At 40.5% G+C, this 12,471-nt stretch overlaps 1 protein-coding gene across 1 annotated transcript in view; it reads left to right on the top strand.

Moving 5' to 3' along the window:
* The first annotated feature begins 346 nt into the window (after positions 1 to 346).
* LOC122541823 (stromal cell-derived factor 1-like) overlaps positions 347 to 12,471 on the top strand; it is a 32,217-nt gene continuing 20,092 nt past the window's right edge. The window contains exons 1-2 of the mRNA XM_043678846.1: positions 347 to 602; positions 7,692 to 7,809. Of these exons, the coding sequence (XP_043534781.1) occupies positions 536 to 602; positions 7,692 to 7,809 (185 nt within the window). The 5' untranslated portion in view covers positions 347 to 535. The remainder of the gene's footprint in view (positions 603 to 7,691; positions 7,810 to 12,471) is intronic.

The following is a 12,471-nucleotide window of genomic DNA, read 5'->3' as shown; positions in this document are numbered from 1 at the left end:
GCAGAGCTATGGTATCTGTCCTTTGTAGTAACTCTGCTATCTGGTCCGCAGTACATACCAGTGCTGAGTCCAGAGTAGGCCTGATAGAGTGATATATCTGAATTCCTCATCATTTGGGAATATAATAAATGGATTTACAGAGCTTATCCCGAGCCTGAAGACACAGTTTGGATGTGAACTATTGCTCTTCTTCACTCGAATGCATTGATTGTCAAGGTTCTTTTGTGGATGAGTGCAGCTAAAAAAGGGACCAACCTATCAGATTATCACAGGACATTGTCCAGCCTTACATTTCTTCAGCCTTATTTGACTGGAGCTGAATCTATTCCAGTTATTGGGAAAGAAGTGCAGCTTTAATCACCTTGCCAGTTTGTGATAAACTACCATCCTGGGTATTCCCTCTTCAACCAATAAAAAGTTGGGACGGGGGTGGACTCTTTCCAACTGCGGAGTTACATTTAGCTGGAAATAATTTGAATTTGGGATCTCTGAATCTGTGCTGGTTGTGCTGTGCAAACCTCTCCAAACACCCAACATGAATGGGAGAAGTTCCATATTAATTGCCCTTCTGATTGGGATAACCTGCATCAATTGGTCTTGGGGTAAGTGACAATTACTTAGTTAACTGTTGACATGTATATTACAGCAAGAACCTAACTTTTAGCTCTTCATTACACATTTCTGCTCAGTATTATCTGGAGAGTGGATCAAAAAATGTGTTTTATTGTAAAAAGAAGCAGTTAATGAGAAACAAATGGGTAGCTTTGAAATGACACCAAAGCAAAAAAAAAGTGAAGCTTCTTATTGTAATGTTGTTTCTGCATTTCTCGCACTTTATTGTGTGTACACAAAGGTTTAGTTCAGCTTGCAACCGTCAGGAATGAAAGTATTTTTCAAAAAAACTTACAACTCTGCTGCGGGTCTGACTTTGCTCTTCAGCCTTTCATGAAGTTAATAAGCTGCAGAAAAGGGGGTACAGATCCATTTCACACCCACATTTAGATAATGCTTGATATTTATTCAAACTCTAATATTCTAGACTTCACTGCATTCTCTGAATGACATGTTAAATTATCATCACACAAAGATAATTTAGTTCTTGTTATATTTTGGACTTTTAAATAAAATTGTACCCCAATTTTTTAAAAAAATCTATGCTTTAATAATTATCTGCCATTTGAATTACATTATAGCAAATTGCAAGCCTGGGCTAATGGACAGATAATCACAGTCAGAGATAAAGTGTTTTTTTTATTTATAATGAAACCATTTATGGCTGTTGAAGTAAAGATTCTCTTCCAGCTGAATAACCTTCAGAACAGTTTGTTCCTAAAGTGTATTTTAATTACACGTCTTGGCCATTATGACAATGCCATAGACACAGGGATTGTCTAACCATTTGCAGTGGCGTGAGACATCAAATTGGGTGGCAATGAAGCATATCTTCTGCATGCTGCCTCCACACCGCCCCTTTTTAGACTAATCTCTTTATTGGATCACTATCCTCGAAAGTGTTGAAGAGGTTTCGTCTATTTAAGATCTTTTCCATCTTTTAAAAATAAACAAACAAGCAGTCAACTCATCTTCAATTAAAACTGACATGAAGGTTGCTATGAGCTGAGAAGCAACTTAAAGTTCAACACTTTTTCCAAACTTTAGATATGATTTGTTAGTCCCTTTAATGATAGATGGACAATTTCATGAGTCCACCCCGGTGTCTCAGCCCAGGGTTGCAATTTGTATTGACAACAAGCAATAACCTCATAAAATGACCCCTGAGAGGTAGGCAGAGACCTGTAAATAGTTACATCAGCTTAAACATTGTACAAGTAGCAAATAAATTGAGTCGAAAGAGGTCAATATCATTTCACATCAAGCTTCTTTTTAATGTGTCAAATCATTATGTTCAAGTTAACAACTCTATAAATTTTAGAGGCAGCTTCTAAAATTGATTCTGGCAAGCTGCTTGCAGCTACTGAGAGATTATCCCCCTTGTGTGAAATGCATCATTGTCACTTGACATGTTAGTTGTTCTTGTTGGTTGCAGTTTTGAGACGGTTTCAAGTCTCTGACTAAACAGAACAATGGATGTGACCGGCCATCTGGACTCTCAAAGTTGTGCCCAAGTGAGCTGGATGTCTTGCGATATCTGAGTCTGCCTGCACTGTGTGCTGTGAACATTGGCGGCTGATATTGTCTGCTCATCTGTCTCCTTCGGGAGAAATATCAGCCCAAGACTATCTCTCTCTCTCTTTGACTCTAACTGCTCTTCCCTCCACCTTGGAAGATCCAAGTATCGAATAGACTGACTCCTCCTGAGTATACCCAAGTACTGAGGCAGTTAATTCATTCTGTTTGAACTTGACACGTTACGAGAAAACTGAACTTATTAGGAAAACTCTCCCGGTTTTGGATGCATGGGATTTCCAGGGCTCAGTGAATATTTGGAAAGTTGTCCATTTTGAAGTTAGCATCTGTAAACCTGCTAGATTTTCCTTCTCATAAGCCAGTGGAATGAAAATTCAGTGGATTAAATTTACATGCATGGATTCCAATCCATGAGATTTCCCAAATTCATAAAAATCAGGTGATTGAGAATAACACAGAGCCAGGAAAATGCCTCTTATTTTTTCACTTGGATTCCTAGTCATTGTAATGTAGAATTTGCAGCATTGTAAAATCTGAGGATAGGGCTGTTCAAGTTGCTATGCACCGTACATGTTTTAGGGTATCACATCAGGCAACCTCTGTCAGAGGTCTAGGATGAATTTTAAAAATGAATTAACTACCTACAGCAGTTACCATACTCTTCTGCAATCCTTTGTGTTTACAATGCCACTTGGCAATGGACAATATATTTGCAAAAATAAGTTTTCAGACAATTGCAAAAGGCCAACATGCTTTCACAAGAGAGAAATAAAGCAAAACCCAAGGTTTCCACTGCAATGAAAAACAGAACTAAATTTCCTCAGCCACTCCAAATGTGTTGAAAAGGCAGGAAATGTTTCTGATAGGAACAAATGCTGGAAGCTGTGCTGAAAACAAAAATGCTAGAGATCACAGCGAGTAAGGCAGCATCCATGGAGAGAAAGCAAGCAAATATTTCGAGTCTAGGTGACTCTGCTGTATTTCTGATGTATGTCACACCTCAGAATTCTCCCTCTGTATTATTCAAGATAATTCTTTCCTGCTCCTTCTGATCCTTTATCCATTTAGTCCTGAAGGTGATGCCCTACCTGTCAGGCAGCACTCCAATATCTCATCAAAGTGCCATCTTCTTTGTAGAAAACTGCACAATGTGGGTCAGCAAGTTATGACACCATGGGAAGACATTAGATCTGAGAGAAGCTTGCAGTGTAGAGACACATTCCCTACAAAGATCAATGAATCATCCTCATGGCCAATTATTTTTCCCCTTCCATATTTCAGTTATACACACAGCTGATAGCACCATTGGCTCAGTATCATAATAGGAGAAAGTGAGGTCTGCAGATGCTGGAGATCAGAGCTGGAAATGTGTTGCTGGAAAAGCGCAGCAGGTCAGGCAGCATCCAGGGAACAGGAGAATCGACGTTTCGGGCATAAGCCCTTCTTCAGGAAGGGCCCGAAACGTCGATTCTCCTGTTCCCTGGATGCTGCCTGACCTGCTGCGCTTTTCCAGCAACACATTTCCAGCTCAGTATCATAATACCTGGTTAAGTTGACCTGTTATTAAAATATTAAGACATTGTTTTAAAGAGAATATGAACAATGGGAAAGGCTGTACCTTCAGACTATGCACATCAATTATCCCACTCTTCTTGATGCAAAACACTTTAATGAGATAATGTTGGGCTAACATCATCAACTTCTGAAACGGAGAGGTAGAGAAGAAGGTGGTAGGAAAGGGCTATTTTCGCACATTGTGAGAATGTGACCGAAATTCTTTTAAAATTTAAATAGATTGATGCTGACATGGACGTGACAAATGCAATGAGCTGGTAATATGTGGTCCTTCTTTTGTCTTGTACAATCAATTAGTTATAGTGATTTAAGGTCAGGAACCAATCTATCCCATAATGAAACAGATATTGAGTCTCTCTGAATGTGCAGTAGTTTACATATCACAAACTGACTTGAAGTCCATATATAACATCAGTGCATATATAACACCAAGTCTTTCACAAGATCTCGCCTTTGAATTGCTGCCAAAAGGAGGTACAGTGTGAATCTGTGGAAATTCTGTCCACCTGTCTTCAGAGCGCTCGTGCTTCTATACATCAGATATCTGCATCTGTTTCACTCCTTCCCAACACGGCAAAGTCCAATTTAACTGCAAACACTCAAATTGCATGTTTACACAAAAAAAAGTTGTGTTAAAGAGTAATCGACCATCCCTCACATTGGTTCAGTTCGCGTGATTGAGCCCTCAGGGTCTTGGGTTCAATCAACCTTCACCATCAGGGTGGCTGATGGCAGTGTCTGAATAGCTGTTCTTGATCACCATTCGGAAAAAAAAACATGTGTGAGAAAGATCAGATGATGTTAAGATTGGATTGACCTGTAATTCTCTGGGATCACACTGAAGCAGGCTGACATTCCTCACTGATTTCCAACATCAGGAATCCTTACTGTTAGTGTCCATTATGCCAACTGTATAATAATTGATTCTCCTGAAGTGTTTTATTATCAACATATATGTTATCATGAGGAATATTATAAAATCTTACTGAAAGAATACTGCAATTTCAAAAATCTTCACTGGGCTCATAATATTTAGTTTATTCTGTCTTATGTCACATGCAATCTTAAAAATGTGTGAGAAATAATTCTTTGGAGCATCATGAATCTTGTTTGCAACCCAGATGTCCTGCAAACTTGCCAAGGCTGTGTGTGGCTTAAGGAGAACAAAAGAAAATTTATAATTTTATGACATTTATTGCCAATATTTGTCATGTAAGCTATGCAAATGCTTAATATTAATTCTTTGCAGTCTGCTTGGAGACAATGGTATAAATGAACACCATCGGTGACCAGCAGAACACTCAGGAATTCTTTGCTCGGCCATGAATATATACAAATTGGACACTCTGAGTTGGAATAATGATGTGGCAAAGATGGTCACACAGGTGAAGGACTGCTGCATAAAGGGTTAACTGTTACTACATCGTATTTGCGCATTTATGTACATTTCATGTTCCATTAAGATGAAATGTTTACTGCTTAAAGTTGGGCCTCTGAAAAGGGACGGTGATAAATTAGGGTTTGATTTTAGTCTCTGGGCTCCTTTCCAGGGGAGCGTACAAGGACTGCCAGAAAATTTACAAACCAAGCCCTTAACACAATCATTCAGGACTGACCTGCAACATAATCCCTAGGGTAATTTAAACTTGGTTTGCAACTGATAATGAGCAGTGATTTAAAGCATTCTGGCAGATCATGAAAAATTCAGCTATAATTACTTTCAACAGCATATTGAATTCCAATTGTTGGGGTGAACTTTATCTTTGAGTAATGGTAGCATCCCTTCCTCATCCATCTGTATCTCATATACGAAGGCAAAGTAACATTGCATTGTTCTCTCACATAAGCTTTTCAAAATATACTCCAAATGTTTAGCTCCTGTTGGAGATATTGATGGATTGCCAAAGCTCTTTGGAAGTTGATCTGGCAAAACATCAAAACTAGCATGTTGATTAGCAACATGCAAATGATCCTTCAGCTACCATGACTCCCTTTTCCAGTATCAACGTTAGGACCTAAAATGAGATTAATTCAGACGTTCCTCTGTTTAAATAAGAGCCCATCGGGTGGCCATCTGGTCATTATAGAATGGGAACTGCACAGCAACATGGAGCAAGCAGAATGAATCAACTTGTGATTGAACTGGTCACTAATGTCCACTTACAACACATTCAAACCCCCAGTGACTATAGTTTCCATGGGCAGGGGTTGAGGCAGAAGATGCAGGAAAACCCCATGCTCTCCTCCAAATCACTCAACACTTTTGAGTTAGAACTGTGTCATTGTTCCATTGTGCCATTAGGTCTAAAACTTGGAAATGCCTAACAGGACAGTGAGTGTGCCTACTCCACATTGAATGCAGAGTTTCAAGAAGGTGCCTCACTAACATCTTTAAGGCAATGACGGGAGGTGGGGTTCCATGTCACTGGATTAGTAACCCAGTATCTGGATTAATGCTGAATGGGCATGGGTTTGAATGGCAGCTAGTGTAATTTGAATTAAATAAACAATTGGAATGAAGAGCTAGCCTATTGGTGACCACGTGGACACTATCACTTGTTGTAAAAACCATCTAGTTCATTAATGCCCTTGAGGGTAGGAAATCTATTGTCTTTATCTGCTCTGGCCTAGATGTAACTCCAGACACACAGCGATGTGGATGATTCTTAATGCCCTTCGGACAATAAATGTGGACTGTCCAGTCAATGCTGAGAATAACTGAAAAAAAGACAGGAAGCAAGTGCTTTGATATCCTGTAACAACTCCTTCTGAACTTTATTGCTTAACTACCACTATTAAAACTTTAACTGACTGTTCATCTGATTTGTTGTTTGTGGGATCTTGCAGTCCATAAATTGACTGTGGGAGGTCATATGGCACAATTGGTAATGCCCCTGCCTCTGAACTAGAGGCTCCAGTCCAGAACTTGACGACCACAGACAGTGTATAACAATGTGGTCGAGCAATTAGTTAACAATTGGTAATCAGCAACAAGCTCACGGTCTCTGGAAAGAGGGGGCATCTCCTCATCAGCAAAAAGCACATGAGATCCTCAGTGATAACTTCATGTGATAACTCACCTCCCCAAGTGAAAAGACAGGCTGAACTATGTGGGGAGTGGACTCCTTGTTTTGAAGGTTTGCCACCTTTTTCTGCATAACAAGAGTTGCTGCACTTCAGTTATTCATAGGTGGCATAATGCTTTGAAATAACTTGAGGATGTGAAATGTTTCCCAATTCACAGAAAAGGAGTGTATGGTATCCAATTCAGAGGAAAGGGAGGGCTGGGTTAAAATAACTCTGCAATTAGTAGATATTCCTTCTTAAAAGCTGTCCTGTATGTTGGATAATATTTTGAAAATACCTCACCACTTTATAGAAAGGAAGCGCTTTCTCATTTTAAAAATAATATCCAACTTACTTCAAAGCTATCATAACAATTATTGAAATGATTCATTACATTTGTTTTTCTTTCATTATTATTAGTGCACAATGTTATATATTTCTTAAATTATTATGTGTTTCTTTATAATGTCCTCTAAATTCATTCAATAAAATTTCCACTTCATAAACTGCTGGTTTAAATCTTCGATTTAACTTTACATCCAAAAAGGTGGAGCAAATAACATTTTATCACAGTGTTTAATCTCACTATGAATTGAAATAAGTGTTTTAAGTTAACCTTGAGTTCACTGTATATTCAGGACATCAGGAGAGATGTTACTTGTTCTTGATGGAATCAGGCACAATCACGAAAGTGCTTTTGATATAATGCACTAGTCTGGCCATGAAGAGAGTGCTTTGGTCCTGAAGTGCATATGACAGTTTATAATAGATGTAAGGGGAAGGTTTCCACTCTACAACATTTGTACCAGAATTGTAAGTGTCGTGTTTTAGAACAGCATTTGTGCCCATTCTTTCACTAGCATTGTCTTTTTCCCTCTCACTCTTGTTTTCTGACTCCTCAGAAAAGCCATCATCCATAATTAACAGATGCAAGTGCAGAGGAGGCACAACTCGACTGAGCCCAAACAGCATTCAGAAACTGATGATTCTGCCGATTCCAAACTGCCCCCTGCAAATCATGTGAGTTCTTCCGATCTGGTATTTTACATTTACATCCATCTTGATTGCGGCTCTCTTTAAGTAAAAAAATGTTCTCAATGTTCTGTTTTGTCGTGACTCTTCCTGCTCCTGGTTGGTTTTGATAGTGTGCTGTCTGGAGGTAACATCTCCTGCCCTCATCAGCCATCCAGATGTGGGGAGATGAGAGTGTATTGGTGACGGCTCTGGGGCCATCACATCAGCTAGTAGCATTTGAACTTAGTGAACTACATCTGTTCAGAGTCATAGAGATGTACAGTGCCAAAACGAACCCTTTGGTCCAATTTGTCCACACCGACCAGATATCTTACATTAATCACATTCCATTTGGCCCATATCCCTCTAAACCTTCCTATTCATATACCTATCCAGATGCCTTTTAAATGTAATTGTACCAGCCTCCACTACTTCCTCTGGCAACTCATTCCAGACACGCACCACCCTCTGTGTGAAAAAGCTACCCCTCAGGTTATTTTTAAATCTTTTCCATCTCACCTTAAACCTATACTCTCTAATTGTGGACTCCCTCATCCTGGGGAAAAGACCTTGTCTATTTCTTCTGTCCATGACCCTCATGATTTTATGAACCTCTGTAAGGTCATCCCTCAGCCTCCGACGCTCCAGGGAAAATAGCCCCAGCCTATTCAGCCTCTCCCTATCACTCAAACCCTCCAACCCTGGCAACGTCCTTGTAAATCTTTTCTGAACCCTTTCAAATTTAACATTGAGGGTTCTTGTGCTGAAGTGGTGATGTTCACACCTCTGGGTCATGAGCCCTGGCTTCAAGACCCAGAGATCTGTCATAACAAATTGAACAGACTGATTGAAAATGTCAAAAGCTGGAATTGAAATTCAATCTCTGTAATATGACCATGAAATTATAAAACCTCACCTGATTCACTAATGAATTTTAAGGAAAGGAAATCTTCTATTTGTATCTGATCTGGTCTACATGTAACTCCAGGCTCACAACAATGCAGTTGACTGATCATAAGTGACCTCTGAAAAGGCTTAGCAAGCCAACACTGTTTAAATTGTTTTATTTAAAGACAACAAACACTGGCCTGATCACCGGTCCTCACATACAGTCAAAAAGTCAAACAAAGGCTTATATTACCTGCAGAGTTTGTTGGATAATGGTCACCTCCAGGATGCCTGGTTGCCTTACTCAGTCAAAAATCACACGGCACCAGGTTATAGTCCAATAGGGTTGTTTGTAACCACAAACCTTCGGAGCCTCCGCTCCTTCTTCAGGCAGCTAGTGAGGGAAAGTTTCCACTGCCATGTTCAAAAGAGATTTGAATAGGTACATGAGTAGGCAAGGTTGGGTGGGATATGGGCCGAACGCAGGCAGGTGGGACTAAGTTAGTTTGAGAACATGGTCGGCGTGGACTAGTTGGACCTGTTTGTTCCATGTTGTTTGATTCTATGTGGCCTGAGACTCAGTCATGAGGAAGATCTGAATTGTTTGGAGATATTGAGATGGACAGATCATTGGTCTGCTCTGAGCTAGTTTCTCTTATTTCAAGTCTCTGTGGGCTCCATGCCACCAGGCTAATGACGCAAGAGCATCCAGCCAGGGCTTAGCCAGAACCCACTGCTTCTGAGAATGTACATTTGCTGATGTCAGGGGTGTTACAATGTCATTCTCATCTTAACTTTATTGACAATTACTGACTGCTCAGGTAAATTATAGTCAGAGAAACATACTAGAGCAAATCCATCATAAATTAGCAGGGAAGCGAAGAGACTGGACGGGGTGGTGGGTATAAAGTAGGGAGGAGGAGGAGCAGATTAATCTGGTGGTGATTTGCTAATTCACCGAAGAAACCTTCAGAGATCAGTAATTTTTATTATGTACTCTGCTTTTTTTAATGCTTCTTGTTGAAATCCTTAAAAAGTGTTAAGTTTGCCTGAATCCACAGAGCTCTCGAGGAATATTGGCTGTTTCAGCTCTGGCAGCAATCTGAACTTCCCCTGTTCTGCTGTGCTAACACTTTGCTCTTTATTTGACGGAACACTGATACTACTGGGTGCTGGTCACACGCGTGAAGCAGACGGATATGAGGCAGAGAACTACAAACTGGCTGGAAACCTGCCAGCACTACGATAGTTTGTGTACGAGAGAGTGTTGATCATGAAAGAAAACGTTTAACACTGGGAAGTTTTTAGTACAAGTGGTTAATAACTTTGTGTCAAAATCTCCTTCAGGCTCGGCGCCATTCCTGTGACTGGCAGGTGATTAGAGTGAATGCTGCTGCTGCCATGAAATGCGATAGGAGAGAAGCTGACAAATCCAAACCCCTACTTCCTCGATCCTAACTCCTACTTACTGTGGTGTCCACTAACCCATGCTGTCCTCTTGTCAGGAAATGTCTTGATTTCATAAAGTCAGAGTCATGCAGCACAGAAACAGACTCTTTCATCTAACCAGTACATGCCAACCATAATCCCAAACTAGTCCCACCTGCCTGCGCTTGGCCCATATCTCTCCAAATATTTCCTACTCATGAATTATCCAAATGTCCTTTAAATGTAACTGTCCTGCATCCATGATTTCCTCTGGAAGCTCATTCCACACACGAACCACTCTCTGTGTAAAAGAAAATTGCTCCTCATGTCTTTTTAAAAAATTTTCTCCTCTCACCTTAAAACATGTTCCTTAAAATCCCCCATCCTAGGAAAATTACCTATCATTCACCTTATCTATATCTCCCACGATTTTATAAACCTTTATAAGGTCACCCCTCAATCTCCTGCAAGCCCCAGCCTTTCCAGTCTATTTTTATATTCAAACCCTCCATTTCCAGCAACATCCTGGTAAATATTTTCAGAACCCTCTCCAGCTTAATAATATCCTTCCCACAACAGGGCGATCAAAACTAGACACAATACTCCAGACAATACTCACCTCAACATTTCATCCTTGTTTCCAAATCCCTTTGCACTACCTCACCCTTCCCTATCTATGTTCCCTCCTCCAGCCTTTCAAATCGCCTGACATCTTTGCAAATCTAGCCCCAGTTTTAAGTGCTCCACCATTAGTGTTCGTTCCCTCATCTGTCTAAGTCCCAGATTTCCTTCTTGAACCTTCACTTTGTCTTGACCTCTCTCCTTACAGCTTAAGATGGAGTAGACTGGGATTATATTCATTGTAATTTCGAAGAATGAGGGTGTATCTTATAGAAACACAAAATTATGAAGGGAATAGATAAGGTGGAAGTAGAGAGGATTTTTCCACTGGAGGGTGAAACTAAGACAAGAGGGCATAGCCTCAAAATTAGGGGGGAGCAGATTTAGGACTGAATTTAGGAGGAACTTCTTCACCCAGAGAGTTAGGAATCTATGGAATTCCCTGCCCGGTGGAGTAGTTGAGGCTTCCTCAGTAAAGGCTTTCAAAGCTAAGATAGATTATGTTTTTGAACAGTAAAGGAATTAAGGGTTATAGTGAGAGGGCGGGTGAGTGGAGCTGAGGCCATGAAAAGATCAGCCATGATCTTATTGAATGGTGGAGCAGGCTTGAAGGATCAGATGGCCTACTCCTGCTCTAGGTTCTGATGTTCTTATATGTTCTTCACTCTAAGGTGCTTCTTAACCCTGCCTGTTTGCCACTTGGTCATTTGTTTTATTGCCCCTTGTGTGGTTAGTTATCAAATTATGTCTGATAATGGTGAGACACCTGAGAATTTTTTAAATCACATGAAAGGTTCTATACAAATGCACATTGTTGTTGAGTGACGCCGAAAGAATCATTAAATGGAAGTGTCTGGAGTGAAAGGAGGGATGGAAACACTGAAAGGGGTCCAGATAATCTCACATTACAAAATGTGGAAAGGAAAGCGTGGCCTGAGAGAAGCTGCTGGGAGAGTGAAGCTGTCAGTGATATGAAGAGCATGAGGCATGAAGGCCCACATGGGGAAAGAAAATCCGACAGTTAGGCATCGCACCAAGAGGTATTGCAGTAAAGTACAACAGTTCTCAGTTGATTGTAATCTACAGTTACTAATGAATCATATCTGAAACAGAAAGTAAATTCCATATTTTATAGTCAAAGGTTATCGCTTTCTCTGCATTTCCCAGCTTGGAAAAGATACAAAGCACGTGGAACAGAGGCAACCAGATCCTTGAAAGACAGCTCAGATATTTCAGAGACGTAAGGAAAACAAGTGATGACAGTCTAATAGATTGCTGGTATTTTGGGGGTTATTCAGATCCTGGCATGTGGAAACCTAACACTGTTTAAATCTCTCACTGAGCTGCTCAACAATCCACAAAGACAGAGACCAGGATTCTCTTAACTTTAAACATTTTCAGGCAACAGGGTGATTTGTGGGGTCCCAATCCTGTTTGTGACAGCCATGATCCTGTAGGAGGCGCTGTTGAGCCCAATTAGGGATGGAGGGCAGCAGGCAGATATGTACCAGGGTTAGGATTAGGGCCAGTGAGAGGGAGCTAAGGGAGCTGTACGACTGAGGCAGCTGTCTGCACAGGTAGGTGACAGCAGGCAGTGGAAGGATTCAGCAAATGGTCAATATGAAGAACCAGAACTTGCAGGGACATTAATCTGAAGGTGAAGCACCTCCAGAAGAACAGATTAGATTAGATTACTTACAGTGTGGAAACAGGCCCTTCGGCCCAACAAGT

Source organism: Chiloscyllium plagiosum, chromosome 38 (assembly GCF_004010195.1).
Source record: "Chiloscyllium plagiosum isolate BGI_BamShark_2017 chromosome 38, ASM401019v2, whole genome shotgun sequence".
NCBI lineage: Eukaryota > Metazoa > Chordata > Chondrichthyes > Orectolobiformes > Hemiscylliidae > Chiloscyllium > Chiloscyllium plagiosum.
The sequence above is the reverse complement of the archived record's forward strand: the minus strand, read 5'-3'. Positions and strand labels throughout refer to the sequence as shown.